The sequence below is a fragment of the Schistocerca cancellata genome, chromosome 1 (genome assembly GCF_023864275.1).
Source record: "Schistocerca cancellata isolate TAMUIC-IGC-003103 chromosome 1, iqSchCanc2.1, whole genome shotgun sequence".
Taxonomy (NCBI): domain Eukaryota; kingdom Metazoa; phylum Arthropoda; class Insecta; order Orthoptera; family Acrididae; genus Schistocerca; species Schistocerca cancellata.
This window is the reverse complement of record NC_064626.1, coordinates 454,343,937-454,357,805: the sequence shown is the minus strand read 5'-3', so window position 1 is coordinate 454,357,805 and position 13,869 is coordinate 454,343,937. Positions and strand designations below refer to the sequence as shown.

The following is a 13,869-nucleotide window of genomic DNA, read 5'->3' as shown; positions in this document are numbered from 1 at the left end:
ATAAGATGAACATCAACAAAAGCAAAACGAGGATAATGGAATGTAGTCAAATTAAGTCGGGTGATGCTGAGGGAATTAGATTAGGAAATGAGACACTTAAAGTAGTAAAGGAGTTTTGCTATTTAGGGAGTAAAATAACTGATGATGGTCGAAGTAGAGAGGATATAAAATGTAGACTGGCAATGGCAAGGAAAGCGTTTCTCAAGAAGAGGAATTTGTTAACATCGAATATAGATTTAGGTGTCAGAAAGTCATTTCTGAAAGTATTTGTATGGAGTGTAGCCATGTATGGAAGTGAGACATGGACGGTAAATAGTTTGGACAAGAAGAGAATAGAAGCTTTCGAAATGTGGTGCTACAGAAGACTGCTGAAGATAAGGTGGGTAGATCACGTAACTAATGAGGAGGTATTGAATAGGATTGGGGAGAAGAGAAGTTTGTGGCACAACTTGACTAGAAGAAGGGATCGGTTGGTAGGACATGTTCTGAGGCATCGAGGGATCACAAATTTAGCATTGGAGGGCAGCGTGGAGGGTAAAAATCGTAGAGGGAGACCAAGAGATCAATACACTAAGCAGATCCAGAAGGATGTAGGTTGCAGTAGGTACTGGGAGATGAAGAAGCTTGCACAGGATAGAGTAGCATGGAGAGCTGCATCAAACCAGTCTCAGGACTGAAGACCACAACAACAACAACAACAACATGATTGTGTTGATAGTTTTTATTGTTGTTTCGACTTATGGGTTATTTGGCAGTCTATGCAAGAATGGTCTAATGTCTGTATTTGTGTCTTTGTATTCTATATATGTCAGCTGAAATTTTTCTTCTATATCTAACATGTGTGTCACTTCGTGTTCTGTTTGTGCTTGTTCTGGTGGCTGTCTTAAGATTTTGTTTTCCTCTGATTGTTTAATTGATGCGTGTTGTCCTTTGTTTGTTTGCTCTGGGATGTTTGAGTCCATTACTGTATTTTCATCTTCTTCTGATTGCACATTATTTTGTTCCAGTATCTGTTGTACTTGTTGTTTGATGTTTTCTAATTCTGAGTGGGGTATCCTGTTATTTCTGATTATTACACGGATCTGATCAGCTAGTCATTGTTCTGTTAAAAATTTTAATTCTGAGTATCTGGTAATAAATGTTGTTTATACTTGTGATCTGTATCCAGTTGTGTTGGTTCCTAGGTTTGTTGCTTGGTAATAACAGAACATGAGGTGTCGATTAACTTCATTTGACCATCTCATCCTCTGTCTTTGTTTTCCTTCTAGGGTGGTTGCAGGAAGCATATCCTGCAAAACACCTCCATTTGGATTTAAATCATTTTCCAGTTGGCTAGCAGTGTCGTTAGCATTTTGGGCGGACATAGGGTTCAAGCGTCGTCCCCGACCATGACGGCGCTTGTCCGAGGCTTCATTAGTTCTGTCCTGAACCAACTAATCACACTAAAAGGGGGGTTAGCCCTATTAGCGGTTTGTTCTTTTCGTCACCTTTTATGACTGGCAGAACATACCGGAGGCCTATTCTTTTCCCGGGCCTCCACGGGATTTATTATTATTATTTTTATATTATTATATTTATATTTTATATATTTTATATTATTATATTTATATTATTCTTATATTCTCCAGCAAAGTAATAAGGCTAGAACTGTGGATTCAGAAAAATTCTTAATAGTCCAGATCACAAATACTAATTTTATTGAAAATTGATTACTAATTTCATCTTACCTACAAGCCATCTTCAGGTCTGTAATGTAGAAAATTGCGTCTAAGAAGTACAAAAGTGTCATTTTCTGAAGAAGGCTTTGGCTTAAAACTAAAGTCACCCACTGATATCCAAGACTTGCTGTCCAGCCACAGAGGAGCATTCCCCTCCTAACTCAATACCACCCAGAACTGGAGCACCTGAATTACATTCTCCACCATGGTTTCAACTATCTCTTTTATGCCTTAAAATGAGAAATGTCCTGCCCACTACCTTTTCCACCCCTCCCACAGCGGTATTCCACCATCCACCGAACCTACACAATATACTTGTCCATCCCTACGCAGCCCCTGCTTCCAACTCATGGCTCATATCCCTGTAATAGATCTAGATGCAAGACCTGTCCCATACATCTCCCACCGCCACCTACTCCAGTCCTGTCACAAACAGTACCTATCCCTCAAAGGCTGACCCACGTGTGAAACCAGTCGTGATTTACAAGCTAGGCTGCAACCAGTGTGCTGCATTCTATGTGGTCATGACAACCAACATGCTATCTGTCCGTATGAATGGCCAAACTGGACCATCCTGTTGCTGAGCATGCCACCCAACAAGACATTCTTCGTTTCAATAACTCCTTCAAAGCCTGTGACTTATGGATCCTTCCAACCAACACCAGCTTTTCTGAATTGTGCAGGTGGGAAACTCTCCCTGCAATATGTCTGATGTTCCTGTAACCCTTCCTGCCTCAACCTTCATTAGTCATTGTCCTCACCCATCAAGCCCCTTCCCTGTTCCCATTCCAGCACTACGTAGCCCTCTATTCCACCAGTACACCACGTCTTTTTACTTACCTCCTTTTCTGCCACCCTCCTCCACCCCCCTCCACCTCTCCCCCGCCCATCATCTAACATGCCGACTGCACCTAGCTGCCCTACCCTCTCTCCACATTGTCCCTGCACGCTCCCCAGCATCACTTCACCATCCCTCGCCCCTACTCTGGTATCCTTCCCCATCCGCACCCCAGCCTCCTCCTTACCCCTACCCAAATGCCTCTCCCATTATGCACTGCTGCTGCTTCTGGTTGTAGTGTGGCTTCTTCAGCTGCCAGAGACTGTGGTCTTGTGTGTCTGTGTTTGTGTGTGTGTGGGGGGGGGTCTATTTTTGACAAAGCCCTTATTGGCCGAAAGCTTTTTTTGTGAGTCTTTTTGTTGTGTCTGTCTACGACTCAGCATCTCCACTATATGATGAGTGGCAACTATCCTTTTCATAATATTGTTACATTCCATCCTGGATTTTCTATTCTATTATAATAAATAAAATGATCATTCAATACTTACCATGCAAAATAACAATAACAATATCATTTGTGATTCTTCAACTTCTCCCGGCATATTTCTTGCTCAAACAGTCCACGGGTGTACTGCAGGTCCATAGTGTCCAACAGGCACAATATTTCGGCGATCAGACATATCACCATCGTCAGGTGCACTGATGAACTGTGCTCCTGAGGGTGGGCGGCCGTCTTAAATCCCCTCCACTCGCGAGATGTTCTCTCCGCGGTCCACACCTGTGGCCACGTGTCGGTGGTCGCTGAGAGGCTGGTGTCGGTGACTGTGGTGACGTCGGTGTAACTGCCTCGTCCAGCCCGGTCGCTCGTTAGTTTTCTTTGCTGAGCCTCTTTTTAATTAGACTCAGTGCTGGTTCCCACGCCTTGCTGAGGTTATAGCCGCAATCTCTGTTGATGAGTCCGGCCCTGGTACGAATTTCGATAGCCTCTCTAATGACGCTGTCCCAGTATTCAGATGTCTATGCCAAGACCCTGGCATGTTAGTAGTCCATTTCATGATTTTCAGACAAACAGTGCTCTGCGACTGCCAACTTGTTGGGGTACATAAGTCGAGTGTGCCTCTTATGTTCTCGGCAATGATCTTCGATGGTGCGCACTGTCTGTCCAATGTAAGTCTTCCCACACTCACAGGAAATCTGGTATATGCCGGCCTTCTGCAAACAGAGATCATCTTTGACACTTCTCAATAATGCTCGTGTTTTATTGGGTGGGCAAAAGACAGTTCCTACTTGGTGTTTCCTCAGAGGGTGTCGCCAAGAAATTGACACCTCAAGGACCTGTACCGCCAAGACTTTATGGTCTCCCTTAAGTCCACAAATAAGGGGTGTCAACAACATTAGGGCACCTACATATTTGCTGGCCAAATACCTGGCAGAACTACTAAGCCCTTACGTGGGTAAATGCTCTCATCACATTCGGAATTCTATGGATTTCGTAAAATGTCTTGAGAACTTCAAGCTGAAAGACTCAGATATCCTGGTGAGTTTTGATGTGTCTCGTTAATCACAAGGGTGCCTCTTTGAGAGTCAGTTGATCTCACTGCACAGAAATTTGATGAGAAGATGACTGACTTTTTCAGGCACATTCTGACCTCCATGTATTTTCTGTTTAATGGAGAATACTATGAGCAAACAGGAGTCACAATGGGAAACCCACTTTCGACTGTGATCGCGAATTTCTATACGGAGTATTTCGAGGAGGAAGCTTTGGCGTCATCCAAGTGGAAACCTACTTGTTTTCTACGTTATGTTGAAAACACATTCACGATATGGCCCCATGGAAGGGACAAGCTCCTAGACTTCCTTACACACCTGAACTCCATACATCTGAACATCAAATTCACAATGGAGACCGAAGCAGAAGGAAGTTTACCATTTCTGGATGTCATGGTCAAAAGAAGAGCGGATGGCACCCTGGGCAATGTGGTATACAGGAATGCACACCAACCTGTATCTGCATGCAAATAGCTGCCACCACCAGAGTGTCTGCCCCATGAGCTGTAACACCTCAAAACTGTATTTCGCAAAAACGGGTACTCGGAATGGCAGATCAGACGCGCTCTCCGGCACACCTCTGCAGTACAGCATGTGGAGATGGACAAAGTCACGGAGGAAGAGATAGCTACCGCCTATATCCCGTATACTGGAGCACTATCGGGGAAAATAGGACGGATATTGAGGAAACACCAAGTAGGAACAGTTTTTTGCTCGCCCAATAAAACACGAGCATTATAGGGAAGTGTTAAAAGACGATCTCGGTTTGCAGAAAGCCGGCATATACCAGATTCCTGTGAGTGTGGGAAGACTTAAATCGGAAGGACAGTGTGCACCATCGAAGATCGTTGCTGAGAACATCAGAGGCACACTCGACTTATGTACCCTGAGCCATGGTAAAAACTGCTGTTTTGAAGAGCGCGTCGTAGCGGGTAGTGTGAAGCAGTCGCCCTCCTTTTCTGGCGGTGGCGCCGCTGTGGCAATCGCAGCTTTGGTGTCTCCATCTGGTGGGAAAGGGGAACGATTGCCTGTTCACGTGCATTTAAGGGGCACTATGAGCTCGCCAGTCGGTCAGTCCGGGATCTGTTGGTCAATCGGAGTGAGTCTGGGTCAGTCACTCGTCACCAGTTGCTGGTCTGTCTCTCGTCTGCATTTGTGCGGCAGTTAGTGTCTGTCTGTCGGTCGGAGTGCTAGTATGTCTTTTGTTTTGATCAATCTTTAAAGCCAGATAAATGAGAGTCTTTCCACTCCACCAGTAAGAGAACTCAGCGAGTGCTCGCCCAGTCAGGGTTTAGTTCCTGCATCTGAGTCTGCGCATTAGGCCGCCAGTCTGCTCGAGTTTGCTCAGGCAACGTCATCGGCGGTTGGATCTATCGGTTGGTCAGTCACACACTGAGACACAAGATGACTTGTCCAGCTTGAGCATCGGCGCATGTGGGGTCACCACGTGAGTCCAGTGGGCCATGGGGGTAGTGGCTTCGCAGTCGACACGAGAGCAACAGGAGTCAATGCACGACATGAGTCTGGTCGGCGCGAGCTTATGTACCCCAACAAGTTGGCAGTCGTAGAGCACTGTTTGTCTGAAAATCACGAAATGGACTACCAACATGCCAGGGTCTTGGCACAGACATCTAAATACTGGGACAGTGTCGTTAGAGAGGCTACCAAAATTCGTACCAGGGACGGACTCATCAACAGAGATTGCGGCTATAACCTCAGCAAGGAATGGAAACCAACACTGAGTCTAATTAAAAAGAGGCTCCATAAAGAAAACGAACGAGCGACCAGGGTGGACGAGGCAGTTACACCGACGTCACCACAGACATCGATGCCGGCCTCTCAGCGACCATGCGAGCGTGGACTGCGGAGAGAACATCTCTCGTGGCGAGGGGATTTAAGACGGTCACCCACCCTCACGAGCTCAGTTCGTCAGCGCACCTGATGATGGCGACACGTCTGATCGCCGAAATATTGTGCCCGTTGGACATTATGGACCAGCAGTACACCCGTGGACTATTCGAGCAAATAACAATATTGAATTATACAGTGGAATGTAGCAAACCAACCACATCTGTGTATTCTGTTGGTGATGGGCTTCTGAGCACTGCCACACTGACTTGCTGATATTTTCATAGTGATGTCCAACAGCTGATAGCATTTGTACATGATGAAAGTGTTGAACATCCATGAATGTGTACCTTGGGTTAGGACAAATATTTCTGTTGCAGCTAAGACACAGTAAAAGTTAATGTATGCAATTAAGCCAGACGATCTGAAAGGGTTAATCAAACTGTACATCAAAACTACACACAAATAAAAAGCCTTGAATGTTGGATTCTTCTGTTCCCTTGAGTTTATCCTAACCAACAGGGCCCACTTCTCCCAGGATTTGGTAAATGTTTATTTCATTATTTAACTTTGTGGCCAAATGTCCTTCTTGACATCAAAGTTGTCAAGGTAACCTTCAGGACAGAATTCATGCACTTCATTTGTCTGTAAACTGTGTAAACTTTGTTCTGTGTGTTATTGTATTTTAACTGTTTGCGTATCGTATTTAATGAGGTAGAATTTGGGGACCAACTCAGCATTTGCATAAACGAGCTTAGGAAACTGTCAGGGAACCACAGTCAAGCTATCTGGTGTACCAGCCCATGGTCATTAAGGTGCCATGCAGATTTAATCTGTGTCCGTCTCACCTTGGTGTTTCATAAGCTAGAGTGCTGTGCACTACGCTATATGAGCAGGTCACCTTAAATGTACGCTATATGAGCAGGTCACCTTAAATGCTGGATGACAAGCATTTAATTTGGATACTGTTCTAAATTGCTCTTTCAAGTAAATTAACACAAAATTTTCCACTGCTTGGGGCTAATACCCAGAGTTCATCCTTGGTGTCTTTTGATCATAAATATAGCTATGAGGAGGAGCTAAGACAGATTTAGCAATGTCAACAGTGTACATATGTACAAGTTTATAAGAGAATAATAACCTCCAGAAGGGTATCCTGTAAACAGTTAGCAGTCATCTCTATGAGAGAAGTTGTTTTTTAATGTGTAATTATGGTATCAGTTGCAAATGCATGTCTCTAAGGTCTCATGCAGTTAGACGCCACTGAGACTATTCACTACCACTAAAAATTTGCATATATTTCAATAGTTCTTTGTAAAAAATTAAGTCCACTATCATTGTTGTGTTCCAAACTATTACTTTATTTTTCTGCTCCATGTGTTCTTTCCACCCACACACCACAACCCTCAGAAAAAACTCTTAGTTCTTCATGTACTTTCCAATTTTTACTGGCATCTGCAGTAAACTTTCACTCATGTCCACCTCTTCGCAAATGCCTATACAATTTTCAACATGTCGCACCTGCATTGTTATATCATCATTTAGAAAATAGTAGTAACACTGACAACACTCTCTTGACTAATTCTTGTGTCTTTACCATTGAAAGTGCCTGTCTTCTGTGAATTCAGAAATGATTCCTCATGGTAACAGCAGTTGTACAGTATTTTCAGTGTCCAAAATACCGCAAAAATAATTTCCAGAGTAAAGTCCAATGTCCATCAACTTGTCCATAAATGCAAGGCCTTCTCTGACAAAATTTTAATGAAGCTATTGAAGATTCAAGTCACAAAAGTTACAGAGTTAAATAACTCCCTTGGTAGTAACACTTCTTTGTAAGAAAATATTTCCTATGTCCTAAGTAAGCAGGAAAACTTTTTTAAAAACGTGATCTGACCCTTGCAGTCCAGCATGCACTTCCTCAAAAATTTCAGTTAACAACTGAGCTTTCATAAACAGTTATATAAGTACATACAAACAAGGCAATTGGCCCATTAAGGTAAGGTATGAGGAGGTTCTTTGCAGAATTGGTGAGGAAAAGAATGTGTGTGAAACACTGACAAAGAGAAGCAACAGGATGACAGAATAACATCCATGGTACCAGAGAGAGCTGCAGATTGTAAAAACTGCAAAGGAAGACATAGACTTGAATACATCCAGCAAATAATTGAGGACATACGTTATACACACTACTCAGAAATGAAAAGGTTGGCACAGGAGAGGAATTCATGGCGGGCCACAACCAACAGTTCAGAAGACCAATGACCCAAAAAAAAGGTATAACTAAATTACATAAGCAAAGTTACAGTTCTTACCACAGTTCCATCTGGGTGCATGTACGTTCCTTGGTAGACTGCACCAAATTCCCCTTCACCAAGAACTTCACCCAGTTTTAAAGATTCTCTGGATATTAGCTCTGAAAAAATAGCAACAGAGCCTTCTTATAAAAGTACACCACCTAATAAATAGATTCAGTTTTAGAGGACAATTTATTTACAGGGTGTCTCTCCTAAAAATAGTCAGGTACATTAACTCTGGTGTTTCAACAGATATTTGCAATTCTGTATTTGAAATGTGTAGCTCAAGTCTGCCCAAACACATACTGCTTATCATATCCTTTATCAACACCCAGTGTTGATAAAAACCACTGGTTTTACATGTTTATTTCATTGATTAGTTTAGTGCTGTTTTTGTTTTATCAATACGTATTAACAGGAACTTTTAAACACAACGAATGACCATAAGTCCAACTATGACTTGTATGCCACCATGGCTCATGCTGACTGCTCCCACCATACATTAGCACTGCTCATCTGCTGCTGGAGTATGGTAAGGCATCGTGTTTTAATGTTCCTGTTAATACATATCAATAAGCAAACAGACACTTTCCATCAACACTGGGCATTGTACCAAAATGCGATGAGGAGTATTTATTTATTTATGCTGACTCTGACTGCAAAAGCAAAATTGCAACTATCTGCCTTAACACCAGAGAAAATGCCCCTGATGACTCTTTGAAGGGACACTCTGCATAAACATTTCAAAATACACAAGAGTATTCAGCACTACAATTGCAACTTTGTGAGATTTGAAACAAACTGTGGAAAGTAAAAAATTCCACAGTTCCTCCCTCAATGAACTTTATGCTTCTGGCACCAGTAAACTCATATCTGCCTTCGTCCATCATTCAAAGTACATCGCCCATAAACTGTACTCATTCTAAACATAATACAATACCTGCATTGGGAACCAACTGTTGAAATAAAGGGAAGCATTCATTTGTTTGACATAGTATAAAAGTAACTGAAATAAATGAATAATTAGTTGAAGACCACCAAAACAAATACAGAAACTGACTTTCAAGATGGCATTTGTCACTTGATTATTAGTTTAGCCTCCTGCGAGTCAAAACAGCTGAAATCTCTATTTCTTTCTTTGTCTGGTAGACTATTTTTCAGTTCACTGGCAAAGTTAAAACAGTCTTTTTCACAAACCTAAATACATATTTGTGGTTACTTGTAAGAGCCAAAGTTTTACATATGCAAACACAAAAAGACACTGTTACTGATGAACTATGCTGGACTAAAAAGTCAAGTTTTATGACGAAACACCTTCCTTCCTTCCTTCTTCACTCCCTTTTGTTTTTGTATGTTGTATTGTTTTTCAGATTCACTTAATTATTTTTACACAGTCTATTCCACACAATTAGTATACATATTTGTTATTACTTGTGAATGGCAACTTTGTAAATACATTATCAACGAATGAAACTTATTTACCAACATGCTGGACTTATTTACCTAAAGAGTAAAAGCTTTAACTGTAATGAAGTTACCAACAATGGGTGGCATCAATATAAGACATATTTTACAGTACATCTTTTTCAATGAAGGGAATGAATTCCATGTACAAGTCTACTCCTTACTTATGTTTCACTTTGTTAATATGCAGTGCACTTCTCTGCTGTTTTTCTTTCTTTTATTTATCACTACATCTGATGATGATAATTAAATCCCTAAGCACTCTAGATGTAAAGAAAAAAAAAAAAAAAAAAAAAAGGTCGTATGTTATATGCCATATTGTGCAGGCTTTTGGTATTCAGGCAATACTGGACATCCCCTTTGAGACATTAAATTGCCTATAAAAACTGGCAATTTCTTTTTGAAACAGCAGATGCCCCACTCCCACCCCCACCCCCTCACCCCACCCCACCTTTTTGGACACTTGTATTGCACAACATCTGATGAAGCCCAATTTGGAAAGATAATATGTAAGAATGTGTCTGCAAATTATAAAATGTACCTCTGCATGAATGTAATAGTGTATCAGTGTGTTCTTGTGCCACACAACCACATCAGTTGTGGGTGACTGAATAGTTGTAACATGCACACAAGGTACCATAACATAGGACTCAGCCATGGGAACTAGCATTTTAGAACAAATACATGTGTATTTATCTTCAAAAGTTGCTGCAACATGTGCACTTAAATGTGGCAGGTATTTTGAATTATGGTTCAGTAAGATACTGGTTGAAGTAGAGCCTAATTACCTTGTTTCCGAAATTGCCAACTTCATGAAGCTACTGTCCAGTAAGCATTACTGAATGCTTTGTTTACTTGCAGTATGCAGCTCAATATTTTCTGTTCTTATTTTGAAATGAGTGAAGATTCTAAACCTCATTCATCACAGAGGCCGATTACAGCTCACGACACCAGGAGGGATCAGCAATCTTTAGGACCATGTGTCAATTCTGCTTCCGCATAAACACAGAAGGCAGGTGTAGGATGGCTCCCCTGTGAGACACAAGCGGAGCTTATTTCGCTGCACCACTCCTCTCCATTCTGGCAGTCATAGTTCTATTTTGTTTACAGAGGAAGCCAGTGGCCATATTATAGTGTCCACACTACAGTGACAGGTAAACAAAGCTGGTCTACATATTTTGATCACACCAATAGTCTTCATCTAACATGCAAAAAGAGGTATTTTCAGTTCTACTATACATATCTAGTCGTTTCTGTCTGTAGCATGTACAAATGTGTGTCTTATGGCTATGAATGCCCACAGAAGGAGTCTGCAATATACTTGTAAGGGCTTATATGTTACAGATTCAAAACCAATATTTTACAGTTTTGTATTATTGAACTGAGAAGGAAAAAGAAAATAATGTCAAGGAACACTTTAAATAAGAAAAGTCTCTGTTCACTGCTGGGAAAATGCTACTATTTCTATGTTGAAAGCTTTAATAGAGCTAAAAGATAAAAACACGCCGAGACCATTTAGAGGAGGGGGGAGGGGGAGGGTGGAAGTTGAAATTTCTGCAAAAGCAAACATTCCAGTTATGAACTATCATTGTGGAGAATAAAAACTATTTATTTTCTTTTATTATTATTTTATCACCAAACACTTTTTTTTACAATTAGTTTAAAAGCTCTAAGACTTCGTCTTCAGACATGTAATGAGGCAACTTAATACTTTTGTATGTGGAATTACCCCCCCCCCCCTCTTTTTCATGCTAATTTTGACAAAAATAGATGCTAATTTTGTCAGAAAGAGAGTCTACATTTTCAGACCCTTACGTGATTACAAAACCACACAGTTATCCAAAGGTGTGGGTTTTAATCTTTGATACAACTTTGTTTATATAAATTGCATATCTCACTCAACCCCCCCCCCCCTCCCAATGAACCATGGACCTTGCTGTTGGTGGGGAGGCTTGTGTGCCTCAGTGATACAGAGAGCTGTACTATAAGTGCAACCAAAATGGGGGGGTATCTGTTGAGAGGCCAGACAAATGTGTGGTTCCTGAAAAGAGGCAGCAGCTTTTTCAGTAGTTGCAGGGGCAACAGTCTGGATGATTGACTAATCTGGCCTTGTAACACCAACCAAAACAGCCTTGCTGTGCTGGTACTGCGAACGGCTGAAAGCAAGGGGAAACTACAGCTGTAATTTTTCCCGAGGACATGCAGCTTTACTGTGTGGTTAAATGATGATGGCGTCCTCTTGGGTAAAATATTCCGGAGGTAAAATAGTCCCACCATTCGATCTCCGGGCGGGGACTACTCAGGAGGATGTCATTATTAGGAGAAAGAAAACTGGCATTCTATGCGGAGCTTGGAATGTCAGATACCTTAATCGGTTAGATATAGTGAGAATTAGTGAAGTTCGGTGGCAGGAGGAACAAGACTTCTGGTCAGGTGAATACAGAGTTATAAATACAAAATCAAAATGGGGGTAATGCAGGAGTAGGTTTAATAATGAATAAAAAAATAGGAGTGCGGGTAAGCTACAAACAGCATAGTGAATACATTATTGTGGCCAAGATAGATACGAAGCCCACACCTACCACAGTAGTACAAGTTTATATGCCAACTAGCTCTGCAGATGACGAAGAGACTGATGAAATGTACGACGAGATAAAAGAAATTATCCAGATAATGAAGGGACATGAAAATTTAGTACTCATGGGTGACTGGAATTCAATAGTAGGAAAAGGAAGAGAAGGAAACGTAGTAGGTGAATATGGAAAGGGGCTAAGAAATGAAAGAGGAAGCCATCTGGTAGAATTTTGCACAGAGCATAACTTAATTATAAAGCTAATACTTGGTTTAAAAATCACGAAAGAAGGTTGTATACATGGGAGAGGCCTGGAGACACTGGTTTCAGATAGATTCTATAATGGTAAGACAGAGAGTTCGGAACCAGGTTTTAAATTGTAAGACATTTGCAGGGGCAGATGTGGACTCTGACCACAATCTATTGGTTATGAACTGTAGATTAAAACTGAAGAAACTGCAAAAAGGTGGTAATTTAAGGAGATGGGACCTGGATAAACTGACTAAACCAGAGGTTGTACAGAGTTTCAGGGAGACCATAAGGGAACAATTCACAGGAATGGGGGAAAGAAATATAGTAGAAGAAGAATGGGTAGCTTTGAGGGATGAAATAGTGAAGGCAGCAGAGAATCAAGTAGGTAAAAAGATGAGGGCTAGTAGAAGTCCTTGGGTAACAGAAGATATATTGACTTTAATTGATGAAAGGAGAAAATATAAAAATGCAGTAAATGAAGCAAGCAAAAGGGAATACACATGTCTCAAAAATGAGATCAACACGAAGTACAAAGTGGATAAGCAGGGACAGCTAGAGGACAAATGTTAAGGATGTAGAGGCGTATATCACTAGGGGTAAGACAGATACTGCCTACAGGAAAATTAAAGAGACCTTTGGAGAAAAGAGAACCAATTGTATGAATATCAAGAGTTCAGATGGAAACCCAGTTCTAAGCAAAGAACGAAAAGCAGAAACCTGGAAGGAGTATATAGAGGGTCTACACAAGGCCAACGTACTTGAGGGGAATACTATGGAAATGGAAGAAGATGTAGATGAAGATGAAATGGGAGATAAGGTACTGCGTGAAGAGTTTGACAGAGCACTGAAAGACTTAAGTCGAAACAAGGCCCCGGGAGTAGACAACATTCCATTAGAACTACTGACAGCCTTGGGAGAGCCAGCCCTGACAAAACTCTACTATCTGGTGAGCAAGATGTATGAGACAGGCAAAATACCCTCAGACTTCAACAAGAATATAATAATTCCAATCCCAATGAAAGCAGGTGTTGATAGACATGAAAATTACCGAACTATCAGTTTAATAAGTCACGGGTGCAAAATACTAAACTGAATTCCTTACAGACGAATGGAAAAACTGGAGAAGCCAACCTCGGGGAAGATCAAATTGGATTCCGTGGAAATGTTGGAACACGTGAGGCAATACTGACCCTACGACTTATCTTAGAAGATAGATTGAGGAAAGGTAAAACTACTTTTCTAGCATTTGTAGACTTAGAGAAAGCTTTTGACAATGTTGACTGGAATACTGTCTTTCAAATTCTGAATGTGGCAGGGGTAAAATACAGGGAGTGAAAGGCTATTTACAATTTGTACAGAAACCAGATGGCTGTTATAAGGGTCGAGGGATAT

General features: G+C 41.4%; 1 protein-coding gene across 6 annotated transcripts in view; it reads right to left on the bottom strand.

Annotated features, from left to right (window-relative positions):
- The window catches only part of LOC126176812 (tyrosine-protein kinase Shark), a 165,417-nt gene that overhangs the window by 82,552 nt on the left and 68,996 nt on the right, over nt 1-13,869 (bottom strand). For all 6 annotated transcript variants that reach the window (XM_049924004.1, XM_049924017.1, XM_049924010.1 and 3 more), the window contains exon 11: nt 8,208-8,308. In XM_049924004.1, the coding sequence (XP_049779961.1) occupies nt 8,208-8,308 (101 nt within the window). The remainder of the gene's footprint in view (nt 1-8,207; nt 8,309-13,869) is intronic.